Below are 17,204 nucleotides of genomic sequence, written 5' to 3'. Positions count from 1 at the left end.
GTAATATAATACAATGGCATTACAAACCTGTGTCAGTTATTGCTAATAATGTAATCCTTGTGATTAATAAGTATTTTAAAGAGAAATACATAAGCATTGGTTAGGTTTGAATTCCTGGCAGATATCTTGGATCTAGGTTGAAATCAGTTTAAACTCTAAATCTCTGGTAGGTTCCTAAAACCAGTAAGAATCACAAAGGTACACTAGATAACAGTAAAAAGGAATTCTCCTTAAAGGTTATTTATGTAAGTCAATTGGACTAATCCATTCTCAAACTAGTTTGGCTATTTTCATCTAGAGGCTATGAAATGAATCAAAACCTAATACCAGAGAATAAAAAAAGATAAGGCTCTGTTATACAGTACATGACATGAAGGCAAAGAATTTTCAACACTAACATGCAGTCTCAAGAAAACAGCTTATGTATCCAAAACATACCTTCCACTCTGAAGCTGGATATGAAGGGTGGTGAATGGTTCTGTGCGAATAAGATAGTGCATAACCCCAGCAGAATTTGAATAGTGAGTACCATAATGAAATTTATCAATAGTTCCCATAGGATCCTCAAAATTTTCATATCTAAAAAAATAAACTAAAGTTTTGTAACCACAACAGTAAAATTACATTAGGAGGACATTAAGCTTGTATTGCATTGTTAGAAACATAGTTTTTAAGAAGTCCTTATTAATATTATTCATTATGTATGTATTCATATCATCACACCATGTTAATAAATAAAAAAATTTTATCCATTGATACTTCTTTCTGAACATAGTATCACTAATAACTGGATTCTGAAACAGTCTCATACGATAATACATATTTACTATAGATAGATCAGAAAACACACACACACACACACACACACACACACACACACACACACACAAAGGGGCGCCTCGATGGCTTAGTTGGTTGAGCATACAACTTCGGCTCAGATCATGATCTCACCATTCATGGGTTCAAGCCCTGAGCCAGGCTCTGTCCTGACAGCTCAGAGCCTGGAGTCTGCTTTGGATTCTGTGTCTCCCTCTCACTCTCTGCCCCTCCCCCACATGTGCTGTCTCTCTCTCTCTCTCTCAAAAATAAACATTAAAAAAAGTTAAAAAAAAAAAAAAAAGACAGAAAGAAAACACAGAGAACCAAAAAAGGAGAAACTTAAAATCAACCACAGAGGTAACATTAACATTTAAAAAAAATATTAATTTATTTTGAGAGAGAGTAGGAATGCATGCAAAAGTTGAGGAGGGGGCAGAGAGAGAGAGAGGGAGAGAGAGAATCCCAAGTAGGCTCCTTGCTGGCAGGGGTCAATTCCACAAACTGTGAGATTGTGACTTGAGCAGAAATCAAGAGTCAGATGCTTAACCAACTGAGCCCCCCATGTCCCCCCAACATTAACATTTTGATGAATATTTGCCACCCTTAATGTGTAAGTTAATACACAAATATATTTCAGTATAAAAGTGCTATACATAATATATTGTTCATAACCTAGGCTTTTATTTTCTATTTATGTCTTTCCAAATAACTGAATAATCTATTTTAATAGGCACGTGGTATTTATAACAGTGACATATATGAATGTATGACAATTTAACTATTTCTTTACTTTTAGATATTAAGGACTGTTTCTATTTTTCTGCTGTTGTAAGCAATGTGATAATGAGACATCCCTTTGTGGCCAAGGTAATGGAAGAAAAATATGGAGGATCAGTCAAGAATTGTGAAAATGAATGCTTAACAATTAAAGGTAACAGAAGAAGGTAGAAAAGAAAGGAAGATTATGGGTAGGAAGACGACATAACCCAGAAAATAAACAAAGGATATATATAGTGATTCTGTAAGCACTACCAGTGTGTAATAGTTTCTGAATGGTGGTTTGAATAGTAACATCTGAATTAGTGGGTATAAAATCTGAATAAGAATAAAGTTTTTTAGAGGAAATAAACATTAAACTTTCAAACCAAAATAGTAATTAATTCATCAAGCTGAGGCCAATTTCCTGTTACACAGTAATCAATATTCAAGGGAATAAAAGTTTTCAGGTCAAAGTCATCTGTACCAATGCAAAAACATATACCACTGAAATGTATTTAATTAAATTAATTAATTTATTTATTTATTTTTAAAGTAGGCTTCATGCCCAGCAAGGAGCGCAATGTGGGGCTTGAACTCACAACCCTGATATCAAGACCCGAACTGAGATCAAACGTCAAACACTTAACTGACTGAGCCACCCAGATGCCCCAACTGTTGAAATTTAAAACAATTATTTCCTTTTGAACAGTGTTAAAAAACAAACAAATAAACCTTGTTCTTTTGTTATTGTCAGAAAAACTTTGAGGTAACACATGGCAGAATTCTACTAGTATATCAGATCAAATATTAAACACTGCAAAAAGTCCTAAGGTAGATTTGCAAATAAAAGAAAAAAAATGTACAATCTACTCTCAAATAAATCTATTTTGCTTGCAAAGCAGTTTTTGCCCTTATTATTAGAAGTCATAACTGACAAGTCATCCATAATTTCACATGGAGAAAAAGGAAAATTAAAATCAGACTATTCTTTCACTTGTCAGCAACTTGCTTTGAAAAAAAACGTGAGACATTTACAGGGTCAATTGTAAACATACAGAATTATAAAAATTCCTTTCCTAATTAAAATAGTAACTTTCTACACATTTCACTATTCTTTATTCACATTATTTGTAAATAATAGTGTTAATTTTGTATCTACAAAAATGTTATATTAAGTGGGTATTTTTTTTGCTGGATTTTAAAAAAAGTTTAATTATTTTGAGACAGAGAGAAGAGAGAGAACACACAGGAGCGGCAGAGAGAGACGAGGGGAGAGATACAGAGAATCCTAAGCCATGGGGCTCAAACCCACAAACCACGAGATCATGACCCGAGCCAAAGTCAAGAGTCAGTTGCTCAACCGACTGTGCCACCCAGGTGCCCCTTAAGTGTGTTTTTGCATGTTAGAGAATTATTAAGTCTAAAATACCTGGGAAGAAAAATTATCTTTTGGCACATACATATGACAAGGTGAAAGAAATTCTAAACAATATCAACTTAAATTTGGCAAAAAATGGAAACAAACAGCCTATATATATTTAAGATACTTGAGGGACAAGAGATATATTTTCAAAACATCATGAAGGGATTATCAGACTCTGATTATCAAAAGTAGTTGTGCATTTAAAAAAAGTAACACTTGATTGGCCATAAGAGAAATCAATACAAATTCAAAAATACCATAAAAAATGATGGGTATCTTTTTTTTTTGAAAGAGAGAGACAAAGGGAGGGCAAGGGAGACAGAAAATCTTAAGCAGACTCCACGCCCAGTGCGTGGCTCCACGCAGGGTTCAATCTCATGATTCATGACCTGAACCAAAATCAAGAGTTGGATGCTTAACCAGCTGAGCCACCCAGGTGCACGTGATGGGTGTCTTTCAAAAGGGATAAAAGACACTTACTTTTCTCGCATGGCTTTGGCATTTTTATCATTAACTACTCCAATTGGTTTGGAAAGATCTCGAAATACAGATGGATTATTAAGGTCCAGCTCTTCTGAAGTATAATCTTGTAAAATCCAGGGAAACTAAAAGAGCCACAATTTACAATTCAGACATTCCTTACCAGAGAAGCTACTATCCCCATATATAATATCAAATGCTTATTTAAGACAAAAAGGGATAGTCTTTAGAAATATTTTCCTTGTTGCAAATGTTTATTCAGCTTCAGTTCCATAACCAGAAGCATTACTTCCTATAATTCCACTGGAATATTTTTAGTGAAGTGAAAAAAAAGCTTTAATTATTTAATTATTCTTTGTGTTTATAATCTTTCTGAAAATAGCAAGGGAGAAAATATACACAAAGGCAAAAACAGTTTTTATGTTTTGAAAGATGAAAAATAACCATAATACACACATACATTTCTATGTATTATAGAACTGAAAGGCTATTCCATATGTATGAGATTTCTATAAAACTTACCACTGGATACTGTGCAAGGTCATTATATGTTCGTCCTGCCATTGTATTTATTTGAATGAGGTAGTCAAAATTTGTTATCTCTCTGTTCACCCATTTCTAGACAGCACAAAAAAAGAACAAAATCAAAATTAATCTATATCTCTTCGAAGTTTGTATTACTGATAGTACTAAGGTAATCTTTTTTTTTTTTAATGTTTATTTATTTTTAAGAGAGAGAGAGACAGAATCCGAAGCAGGCTCCAGACTCTGACCCATCGCACAGAGCCTGATGCAGGGCTTGAACCCACAAACCGTGAGATCATGACCTGAGCCCAAGTTGGGACACTTAACCAAATAAGCGACCAAGGCACCCACTAACAGAATCTTTTGTTCCTATTATCTTGGTGTCTTTCTGATAAAAGGAATGGGGATTTTAAAAAAGTTTAACAGGGAAATAAAATCAATATATTTTTTCCTAAATTTACTTCCTTTTAAAAATCAGTCTTCAGAAAAGGTACAGAAAATTAAACATAAATCTTTTATTATAGTCAAACTTCATAAGAACTAAGTCTTTTTTTGAATTAAATTATTTTATTTAAATACCTTTAAAAGATCAATTTTTGAAGGACTGTCCAACATTGAAATTTTGTTACAGGGGCGCAAGAGTGGCTCAGTCAGTTAAGCATCTGACGCTTGGTTTCCATGCAGGTCATGATCTCACAGTTTCATGAGTTTGGGCCCTGTGTCAGGCATCATGGAGTCTGCTTAGGATTCTCTCTCTCTCCCCCACTTCTCTCTGCCCCTCCCCCACTCGTGCTGTCTCTGTTTCTCTCAAAATAAATAAATAAATTTTTTTAAAAAGAAAATTTTGTTATAAATTGAAATTTTCATAAGTGCACATATTTAAAAAAAAGCATCTTAATGTACTAAAATGATCTACAAATTTTAAATAAATTTCATGTTAACTATCTTCAGAGAACTGTCTTGCCAGAGCAACAGCAGATCAGAATTTGCTACATTAGATACAAATTTTCTAAAGAAAATCATAATCACTGTTTTCTTTTAATCACTTCATTGTACCTAACCTGTTAATTACACGGTATGGGTATTCTCAAGAATTTTGTTGACAGATTAACATTCACCTTTAAGTTTACTAAGTGCCTTAAGCAAAAGATACACTCATGGGAAATGGTAAGAAATGAATGTATATATATAGAGAAAGAGATTTTACAGAAAGCCCAATTATAATTATTCTTGAGTGCTAACCTGAGAAATACTCTAATGAATAAAGTTTATTCCAAAAAAACAGGAAATGTACTCCACTAAATAAAGCTTATTCCATAAGCAGCAAGAAGGGATTGATGATAGCTTTTGAACAAGAGCCACATTTAAGATTAAGACTAATGCATATGTAAGAGAAAGGAAAGAGCCAGGAGGCAGAGACCTGAGTTAGGAGACTACTGATAGTCCTGGAGAGCAAAAAACAATGGCCTCTCCTTGGTTTTTGGTAGCAGAAATGTAAGAGAGATGTTGGAATATAGGTGGGGATAAAAAACAGCATTAATTAGCTTTGGCAGATAGAAGAATTGGTCATTTTTTGCCTTTTTTTGCCATAGTGTCTTTTCTATTTTCCCACTTTTTATTTACTTCATGTATGGATAACTTTTATTATTAGGAAAAAAACCCAGCAAATTCACCTGCTATATTTTTAAAAGATAAAATTATTAGAAGAATTCGTAAGATATGTCTGGGAACCAAATGATATGGGAGCTGGAGGACAGGGTATTATGCATTAGTGAAACAGGAAGATTCAAAGATAATTCAAAACATCAATTTGAATGGAAGAATGGTTATAATAATCAAAATAAAATAATCAGAAGAGAAAGTTTTACATTTAAGCAAAAGCCTGACATATAAAATGAACATAAAAATAATGACTGTTGGGGCGCCTGGGTGGCTCAGTCCAGTTAAGTGGGTCAGGAGACTCCTGAACCATGAAATCAAGCCCCACGTCGGACTCAGGGCTGACAGTGTAGAGCCTGCTTGAGATTCTCTCTCTCCCTCTCTCTGCGCCTCCCCTGCTAATGTGCATTCTCTCTCTCTCTCTCTCAAAATAAATAAAATAAACATAAAAAAAAGTTAAAATTTCCTACCTGTGTCAATCCTGATGCTTTGAACAATTCCTGTGGTGATCTGGTTCCGTAACTATTTGGAGAATGAAGTGACAATAGTCTGCTATATACTTTGTTTCTAACCTAAAAAACACAAACAAACAGCATTTTATAGTATAAAAATTGATCAAAACAAACTGTGATTATGGTTTTTGCAATTGCTTTACTGAGATACAATTCACATGTCACAAAATCTACCCTTTGAAGTATGTAATTCAATGGGTCTTTTTGTATATTCACAGAGCTGTGCAACCACAAACATGATCTAACTCTGGAACATTTTTATCATCCTCAAAAGAAACTCCACACTCACTAGCCATCACCCCCCCACCCAGTTCCCACTCCCTCTCATCCCCCGACAATTGCTAACCTACTTTCTGCCTCTACAGATTTGCCTATTCTGGACAGTTCTCATAAATAGAGGATTATGGTTTTAACTTCTCTACTATACTAGGTTTGGTGAAGTCAGGCCATATAAATTTTGAAAAGGTTACAGTGTATACTGGAAGGATCACCAGACACTAAATCATAAAACTAGCTCAAGTCCAGTTCAAATTTAGTTTTGTCATTTACTTATCATACTGGCAAATCATTAATTTACTGAGTCTCATTTGTCTCTATCCTTACAGTTTTCTGAATTTTTCAGGGCTACCCAAATGTAAAGTAATAAAATTCATCTTTGAACTTCAGTTTCCTCATCTATAAAAAAAAAAGGAATAATGGAATTTGCCATATCTAATCTGGAGGTTGTTATGAAGATTAGATACTGCATATAAATGTGCTTTAAAAACTCTAAAATTAGAAGCACCTGGGTGGCTTGGTTGGTTGAGCGTCCGATTCTTGATCTTGGCTCAGGTCATGATCTCACAGGTTTGTGGGATTGGAGCCCCATGTCAGGCTCTGTGCTGACAGTATAGTGCCTGCTTGGGATTCTCTCTTTCCTTGTCTCTCTGCCTCTCCCCTGCACACTCTCCCCTTCCTCTTTCTGTCCCTTCCCCATTCTCTCTCTTTCTCTCAAAGTAAATAAATAAACTTAAAAAAATAAAAAACCTCTAAAAGTGCCTGGGTGGCTCAGACTTCAGCTCAGGTCATGATCTCATGGTCTGTGAGTTTGAGCCCAACATCAGGCTCCACACACTGACTGTGGAGCCTGATTGGGAATTCTCTCTCTCCTCTCTCTCTGACCCTCCCCAGCTCATACTCGTGCTCTTGGTCTCTCAAAATAAATAAATAAACATTAAAGAAAAAAACCAAAAAAATAGTAAAACCTCTAAAGTTATACAAATGTACAGTATTCAACAAGAACATGCTTGGTTTGACACACCTTCCTAAAACATAAGCTTTGTATATTACTATGGAGAAAATTTATTTTTAATAGTAAAGTATTATTTTATAAAAATACAAAATGCCTTTAAACATCTGAATAAAATCATCTACAAGTAAACCTGGATCCCACAAATGAACAGAAACTTAGTTACTGACTACAGCAAAACTGAATTGAACATTCAAGGAATTTATCAGGAAAGATGCCTGTGAGAGAAAATGGAAAGAAAGCTAGGCAAGATCAAGAGTTGTCAGACAGTGATAGAAGTGTGACTCCATCACTGTGAAAAAAAGAGGGAAGGAAGGTTGGGAGTAAGAATCCTAAGTAATATGCTGAAGACACACAGCTATTGGCAGAGCTAGTACCTGGACCTAGATAATCTGGCTTCAGTGGTAATCACTTAACCACTTACACTATTCAAGAATATACTCCACTCCTGGGGCGCCTGGGTGGCTGAGTCCATAAGCATCTGACTTCAGCTTAGGTCGTGATCTTGCAGTTCATGGGTTTGAGCCCCATACTGGGTTCTATGCTGACAGCTCAGAGCCTGGTGTCTGCTTTGGATTCTGTGTCTCTCTTTCTCTGTCCCTCCCCAGCTTGTATTCTCTCTCAAAAATAAATAAATTAACTTTTGGGGGAAAAAAAAGAATATACTCTACTCCTGGAAAAAATACCTGCCCCATTATTATTTAACTGAACCCAACCCAATTTCATAAATTTGTCAAATAGTATATATTGCATATTATTTCACAACTGGATACTGTGAGGCACTTATTGGCTGACACTCAATATTCTACTGATTTATCTACTCATAAATAAACACTGAAAACAAGCAACCTAAAAATACTCAAACATAAATCCCAACAAAAATTCATATACTACTTAGCCCCTAAGGCAGAGATTTTTTTCCTCTAATATTTTGACTTTACAAATGAGTCCAAAGTTTTACACAGCTCACTAGGTGGAAAATTATTTCAAGCTAATACTTGGAGGCTTCCAGAAAGGCAGCATCTTACATACCTCCTTTTTGAAATTGAGAAAGTAGTTGGATTGGTCAACATGAAAAATCTCAAGGGCGGACCTCCTTAAATTGTAACGCCGCAGGTGAATCTCTCGAATCTGAGAATGAGGCCACTTGAAATCAAAGCCTACTCCTGAAAACAGAAGAAATCTTGTGACCAGAGTACCATATGAAGTTACTTGTATTATGCAGAAGATATCTCCTAGCTCCTAACAAAAGTAGCACTTAGGGAAAAGGAATTACATTTATTTCATAAAAACCATTTGATAAATTTAGTGGATGTTTAGATGGTTTCTTTTAAAAGTATTTTTAAATTCTATAGCTATTCTATTTTCTTCTCATGAAAACAGAATAATCCTGATCATTACATCTCAAAAACATTTTTCCTTTTCTCTTTATGTTGGCATTTTAGATTTAAATATCGTTTAATTTTCAGATAATGAATTATGTGAAAAGCTGATAGAAATAAATGTGCAAATAAAATTAAGACTGCATTTTATAACACAAGTTTACAGCAATCCCTCTCACCAAATCTTTAAAAAACACTAACAAAAAAAGCATTCTCTCCAATACATTGTTGAAATTTAATTCCATATTGACTTTCCATTTCTCCTCTTATATAATAGACCACAATCCCACAATCCTATGTCACTGTTTTCTTCTCATTAATGATTAATAAGCTGGATACTTAACTATTGAACAACAGAAATTATTCCCCCAGAACTCCTCACCATCTTCTTTTTCAATGCTGCAATCATAGAAGTAAATGTGTTGAGTAGTAATTTCTAATCTGCCAGGAATTACATCAATTATTGTAATGAGCTCACAGTCTTCTGACAACACCAATTTTTCTTTTTGATCCTGTTCTTCTTTTTCATCACTGTAAAAACAAAAATCAACCAAACAAAAACCATCCAACGTATTCTGTGTAAATGGAAAAGAATATCAAGAAAGAGTATTTGAATTACCTATAAAAATATTCCACTGAATATTAAACTAATTAAATACTGTCCAAAATGTTATTTCCCAATAACTCGGTTAAAAAAAACCAAAGTTTTATATTTTAATTGTATGTGGCCCATTAAAACAAAATATAGTGAATCTTTAAGACTACTGGCAGAGGACAGTTCGAACATACAGCAATACTACATTTGCGAGAGATGAGTTGACCTAGGGAATATATGAATCTGTGAATAAAGGAATGCATCATTAGTGATGTTTTATGAATAATTATCAGAAGCACTAATTATGACTGATTCTTAAACTGTAAAATGAGACTTTTCAAGAGCAACTAAATCTAGAGCAACATCATCATCATAATGTCTCTACAATGGAACTGGAGATAATACAAAGGGCTACTATAACAATACCTTACTTAAAGTCATCTTGTATTAAGAGGACTGTTATCTTCTCCAATAAAAATAAGTTATAACAGTAATTACAACATAATTATATAATTTATAATTAAATAGAATTATAAATAACATAAACTATAATTTATAAATTATAAATCTTCAGAAATTATTAAAATTATATTAACAAAAATCTTATTTATGCCAATGAAGATTACTACTGAACCAGGTCAATTTGTAACATTAAAGTAAGTTCCAAAGAAATGCTTGCCATGTGTAGTTTATAATCTAAAAAAAAAGTGATGTCCAGAATAAATTATGTATTTGGGTCTTGAGTACTCATTTTTGGCTGAGGCTTTACAAACATAGAAAGTAAAAGTCAGGGCAGATGTGTAAATCATGAAATTTGAACACATTCCCTAAGGCACACACACAGATCTACTGGCAAAGAATGGCAGTCTTCTGGAACAAGGGGTTTAAATACTAATTATTGCCTGACCACTAACCTATACTTTTTATAAAGGGCCAGACTTTTTTTAAAAACAGGCTTTTTGTTTAAAAACAAAACAAAGTAAGGGCACCTGAATGGTTTAGTCAGTTAAGCATCCAACTCCTGATTTCAGCTCAGGTCATGATCTCACAGTTTCTGGGATTGAGCCCATGTCAGGCTCTGCACTGATGGCATGGAGCCTGCTTGGGATTCTCTCTCTGCCCCTCCCCTGCTTGTGCTCTCTCTCTGTCAACATAAATAAACTTAAAAAAATAAAAATAAATTAAAAAAAAAACAAAACGAGTAAAACAAAAACCCAGTGAGTACAGACATCACTGGCAACACAGAGCAGGTAAGACATACACCACAAAATTAATCCAGGAAAGTCACTAAGCAAAAATACCACCATAATAACCATCATCAAAGAAGGGGATCAGAAACCAGAGTGGTTACAATTTATTATCTAAAATGCAAAGAAAAAGTAAATTATGAGCCATAAAGAAAAACACAGTAAAAAGAAACTGTCTTTGGGGAACTTCAAATGTTCACATTAGCAGACAAAAACATCAAAGTAGCTATGGTAAATACATTAAAAGAACTACAGGAAACTATGTTTAAATAACTAAAGTGCATTCATTATGGCAACAAAGCCTAGTCAAATAGAGACTGTCAATTAAGAGACAGAAATTACATAATCTTTAAAAAGGGAACCACATGGAAAACTGTGGAATCAAAAGTATAATAACTAAATGAAAAATTTACCAGGACTCAATAGCATTTAAAAAATTTTTTTTAGTGTTTATTTGTTTTTGAGAGACAGAGGGAGACAGAGCACAAGCAGGGGAGTAGGCGAAGAGAGAGGGAGACACAGAATCCAAAGCAGGCTCCAGGCTCTGAACTGTTAGCACAGAGCCCGAAGCGAGGCTCGAACCCACGAACTGGGAGATCATGATCTGAGCTGAGGTCGGATGCTTAACTGACTGAGCCACCCAGGCCAGGCACCCCTCAATAGCATATTTGAACTTGCCTCTCAATAGCATATTTGAACTTGCAGAGGAAAGAAGCAGGACTCTTGAAGACAGTTCAAAAGAAACTGTCCAACCTGAAGAACACAAAGGAAAAAAGAAGCAGGATGAAAAAACCTCAGAGGGTTACCATCATGAGAAACAACAGATGTGTAAAAGGACTCCCAGAGAGGACAGAGAAAAAGAGCCAAACATACATATTTGAAGAAATAATGCCTGAGAACTTCCCAAATAAAAAAAATAATAATAATTCACACATCCAGGAAGATTCTATGAATATCCAAAGATATCCACACATGGACATAAAGCCAAGGTGCTGAAAGCCAAGTAGAAAAACCACCACAATACAGGATGCTAAAATGTAGTGGGATGACATATTCAAAATGCTGAAAAGAAAACAAAAGAGAGAAAAAAGAAAAGAAAAAACACCTGTCCACTAAGAACTGTATATCCAACAAAATCATCCTTTAAAAAAGAAAGCAATGGTCCTCAGGCAATGGATAATCACATGCAGAAGAATGAATATGGACTCCTACATCATACCACATACAAAAATTAACTGAAAATGGATCAAAGACCTAAATGTAGGAGATAAAATATAAAACTCTTAGGGGAAAATAAGATAAATGGGACCTCAAAATTTTAAATTTTTGTCCAACAAAATGAAGGAAAACACATTCAATGGGAGAACATTTTTGCAAATCATGTATCTGTTAAGGCTTTTGTATCTAGAATAAAGAACTACTATAACTTAATAACTAAAAGACAACCCAATTAAAAAAAATGAGCAAAGGATTTACATAAATATTTCTCCAAAAAAGATATATAAATAGTAAACAAATCCATGAAAAGATGCTCAGCTTCATTAGTCATTAGGAAAATGCAAATTAAAATCACAAGGTATCATTCCAAATCTTATAGAATAGTATAATAAATCAACACACAAAATGTCAAAAATTGGGGTAGATGTGGAGAAATCTGAACCCCTATATGTCACTTGGGGGAATGTTAAATGGTGTAGTCAGTATGAAAACAATTTTACAATTCCTCAAAAGGTTGTACATAGATTTACCATATAACTAACAAATCCATTACTAGGTATATACCCAATATAATTAAAAACATATGTCGACACAAAGTTCTGTACATGAATATTCATGGAAGTATAAATTACAAAAACCAAAAAGTAGAAAAAACTGTCTGTTCATCAACTGATGAATGGATAAACAAAGGTGGTATATCCATATGATGGAATATTATTCAACCATAAAATGGAATGAAGTCAAGTTACATGCTACTCCATGAATGAACCTTGGACACATTATACTGAATGAAATAAGCTAGACATAAAAGGCCACATATTGTAAGAAATAAATGAAATGTCAAAAACAGACAAAGCCAATAGAGACAGAAAGCAGATGAGTGATTTCCAGGGGATGTAGGAAGGGGAAAATTGGGAGTGTCTACTAAAAAAGTGCAAGATTTCCTTTCAGAGTGATGAAACTGTTCTGTAATTAGACTTGTGAACATACTAAAACCTATGGAATGTTACACTTTAAAAGAGTAAATTTTATATTATATGAATCTCAATTTTCAAAAGATATATAACTAAAATTTTGTTAAAAAGTAGCCAAAAATGAAGGCAAAAATAAAGACTACCACAGATAACAAAGCCTGAGAGAATCTGTGGTCAGACATTCCTCACATGAAAATAAAAGAAGTCCTTCAGGCTAGAAGATGAAGACACCAGATGGAAATTTGAATGTGCACAAATAAACAAAGTATATAAGTATGGTAATTATGCAGGCAAATAAAAAGTACAGTTATATAGTTTTCTCTATTCTTCCCTTGACTGATTTAGACAAGTGCATACAATAGTAACTACAAAATTGTATTGTTGGCCTTAAAACACATGAAAGTCTGTATTTATGATAATTAATACAAAGGAGAGATAAGGAAACCAATATCTTTTATGTTTGGGAAAATTTTCTACTACAAATTCAAAATTTTTAAATGTATCTAAGGCTATTCATTTTAAATTTTCTTCTTGAGGGAGGTTTGCTAATTTGTATCTTTCAAGGAATTTGTCCATTTAAGTTGTCAAAATTTATTGGTAAAGTTGTATTTAGTATTTCTTTTTAATCATTTTAATATTTTTAGTGTTCTCTCCTTTTTAATTCCCAATATTGATAATTTATGTGGCCTTTCTTTCTTTCCTGACCAGTCTGGCAAGGAGTTTATGTTTTGTTAGCTCTTTTTTTATTTTTTTAATAACTAGCTTTTGTTTTTTTTGGTCTTTTTCCTTTTCCAATTTTCTTTTCATGACTTCTGCTTTCATCTTTATAATTTCTTCCTTCTGCTTAAGAGTTTATATTTTATTCTGTACTTTCTATCTAAACTTTAACTATCTAAACATTCTATCTAAGCTTTAACTGTATCCCACAAATTTGATAGGTTATGTTTTCATTATCATTCAGCTAAAAATATTTTCTAATTTCAAGGTCCAGCTCAAAGTTATCTCAGTTCTAAAAAGCATGCCTCAATAATGTCAGTTAATACTGATAGACTACTCACAACTGATATAGCAGTAACTGATGGATCCTGCAAATACAGTTGACTCTTAAACAATACAGGGGTTAGCGGCACTGAAGCTGGTGTAAAAATCTACAAATAAAACTGACTCCCTAAAAATTTAACTAACAGCCTACTGTTGACCAGTAACTGTTACCAACCAATAATATACACAGTTGATGAATAAATCTTTTGTATATCTTATATACTGTATTCTTACAATAAAGTAAGCTAGAAAAAAGAAAAAGGTTTTAAGAAAATCATTAGGAAGATATAATACATTTACAGTACTATATTGTTTTTATTGACAAAAATCATATATAAGTGGATCCATGCAGTTTAAACCTTTATTGTTCAAGGGTCACTGTACTTAGTATTTTAAGCAAATACCTTCCATGATTTTATAATCCCGTTTTTCAGAACAAAATTTTTTTAATGTTTATTAAAATACACCAATATAATGTTTATATTGACACACACACACACACACACACACACACACACACACACACACAGAATCCTAAGCAGGCTCCACACTGTCAGCGCACAGCCCTGTGCAGGGCTCAATCCCACGAACCTTGAGATCATGACCTGAACCAAAATCAAGAGCCAGATGCTCAACTGACTGAGCCACCCACGCTCCCCCAGAACAAAATGTTTACTCCTTTCAAATACTTATACATACATATTTACTCTGGCTGTTATGTCTTCTTCAGGAAGGTCTAATTTATCCTCTTCCATATTGCTAACTTTTACTTGTTTCACTACTTCCAAAAGCAATGAATCACTAGAAGGCTGTGAGTGTTGGATACCTGTCGAAAATAAATACAAAATATCTATTAAACACAAAGTAAAAAATAATCCTATTATAGTCCTGTAACTTCTGGCTATTAATTACATGATTATATATATATATATATATATATATATATATATATATATATATATATAAATTAAAGGAAATATATATATATATATATATATATTAAGTAAAGGAAGAGAGTAAGGGAATTGGGTGAAGGTACTCAAAAGGTCTAAACTTCCAATTATAAATAAGTATTGGGGACATAATGTGCAATGATGACTATAGTCAACAATGCTATATGGTATACTTGCTACAAGAGCAGATCCTAAAAGTTCTCATCATAAGGAAAAAATTTTTGTTAACTACACGACATGATAGGTGTTAACTAAACATTACGGTAATTATTTTGCAATATGCACATATCTCAAGTCATTATGTTCTAGATCTTACATAGTATTGTATGTTAATTATATTTATAAAACTGGAAAAAAACCATGGGAGGTAAAGTTTTCTAAGATAGAAAAGATATTTACTACAGAAAAGTTTTTAATACATGATTTAGAGTAATCTGGGTTGTTTGTGATTTTTAAAAACTACTACATGTATAAAAAAAGGAATAAATATTTTTAAAATATGTCTATAATTTTTTTATTATTTATGTTTGTTTATTTTTGAGGGTGAGACAGACAGGGTGTAAGAGGGAAAGGGGCAGAGACAGAGGAAGACACAGAATCTGAAGCAGGCTCTAGGCTCTGAGCTGTCAGCACAGAGCCCATGAGGGGCTTGAACTCATGGACCGTGACATCATGATCTGAGGTGAAGGTGGACGCCCAACCAACTGAGCCAGCCACCCAGATGCCTCTGTCCTTTATTTTTAATGATGGTACTATTTATGTTTCAAAATGGGTCAACTCATCTCTTTAATTCATTTAATTCTAACATATGCCAGTAAGTCAAAGAAAGAATTATTCTCACTGTATTAATAAAACTATTTTTAGTGTGTATTTGTACTAAAGAAATATTAAGTAAGAATGTGACAAATTATCTTTAATTGGAAGAGAATACATAATACAAAAGCTGAAGTGTTCTTTTCTGGAGCACATGGAATTTAAAAAGTAATTCTAGATACATATATGCGCAATAAATGAATGGATTTTATAAAATATACACTTTGTAAGAAGACAGGGCTAATATAATGGGAAGAACAAAGGCTGTAAGGTGGTGAACTTAAATTCAAATCCGGTTCTGCCATTTATTAAATAGACGACTCCTCTGAATCTTTGTTTTTTTAACTGTGTAATGGAGATACATCACATTACATTAAGTATAAAATAAATGGCAGCTATTATAATTGTACATTTACTTCTCAATTATCTGAGTGGTATAAGAGTAGTAATAAAAATAACTGCATAATTTATAGGTAGGACTAGGAAAAAGTTATGTATGTAACTATGAATAAAGACATTTCAGTCGTGGGAAACAAAAATAATTCATACCAACTAACAAAACATTATAAAGATGACAAATCCTCCCTTAATTTTTCATATGGTATCATTGCTCAGACATAGAAAATGAATCAACCTAATGTACAGCTGCATTTTTCTGTGTAAATCTGCTTTGATCACACCTTTGTCTATAGATAGGAAGTAATGGCTCACACTTTTCCTAGTTACTGAATATGTTTCTTCATATGTTCTAATTTATTGCAGGTGGCAGTATTTATTGTTCAGCATCTAAGTAAAGCACATGAGAATGCAATGAAACTGAAAATCAGGAATCTATGTAATGTGATACAAAGAGAAAACAGACTTTATGTAGCTGGATGACACTATTCCATTAAAAGTGTAAGTTCAGGGGTGCCTGGGTGGTTCAGTCAGTTGGGTGACCGACTTTGGCTCAGGTCATGATCTCACGGTTTGTGAGTTCGAGCCCCACGTTGGGCTCTGTGCTGACAACTCAGAGCCTGGAGCGTGCTTCTGATTCCATGTCTCCCTCTCTCTCTGCCCCTCCCCCACTCATGCTCTGTCTCTCTGTCTCAGAAATAAAATAAACATTAAAAAAAAAAGAGTGTAAGTTCAAAATGTGATGAAAGACTGGAGAATAAACTGACGATGGGAAAAACTTCAGGCAAAGAAAGAGGCCAGCTGGGAAACTACTGTAACTTTGGGAAAAGATAGCACACCAAACTAAGTCATGACAACAGGAAAGGGAATGAAAATAAGGAAAACCATTCAAAAGCTATGTAAGGGAGAATTAAGAGGACACTGTACCTAAAGAGCTATTATTATGTAGGGGATTAAGAGGGATGAGGACAGATTCATGGCTAATATTATTTTAATCTGAGTAACTAATAAATGAAGAAAATGAAACTACAACACAAAATGTGAGAGAAGCAGAGTCTAGGGCGAGGAGTAGACGAATGAGAAAACATAATGAATTCAGTTTCAGAAATTTTACATGGAA

General features: G+C 33.6%; 1 protein-coding gene across 7 annotated transcripts in view; it reads right to left on the bottom strand.

Moving 5' to 3' along the window:
• Window positions 1-17,204, bottom strand: part of NBEAL1 (neurobeachin like 1) — a 164,982-nt gene that overhangs the window by 43,303 nt on the left and 104,475 nt on the right. For all 7 annotated transcript variants that reach the window (XM_053215576.1, XM_027053013.2, XM_053215575.1 and 4 more), the window contains 7 exons: window positions 14,622-14,748; window positions 9,230-9,378; window positions 8,498-8,631; window positions 6,136-6,237; window positions 4,004-4,099; window positions 3,482-3,606; window positions 439-579 (listed from right to left, as the gene is read on the bottom strand). In XM_053215576.1, the coding sequence (XP_053071551.1) occupies window positions 439-579; window positions 3,482-3,606; window positions 4,004-4,099; window positions 6,136-6,237; window positions 8,498-8,631; window positions 9,230-9,378; window positions 14,622-14,748 (874 nt within the window). The remainder of the gene's footprint in view (window positions 1-438; window positions 580-3,481; window positions 3,607-4,003; window positions 4,100-6,135; window positions 6,238-8,497; window positions 8,632-9,229; window positions 9,379-14,621; window positions 14,749-17,204) is intronic.

The sequence above is a fragment of the Acinonyx jubatus genome, chromosome C1 (assembly GCF_027475565.1).
Source record: "Acinonyx jubatus isolate Ajub_Pintada_27869175 chromosome C1, VMU_Ajub_asm_v1.0, whole genome shotgun sequence".
Lineage (NCBI taxonomy): Eukaryota > Metazoa > Chordata > Mammalia > Carnivora > Felidae > Acinonyx > Acinonyx jubatus.
Note: the sequence above shows the minus strand (reverse complement) of the source record. Positions and strands in the feature narration are given on the sequence as shown.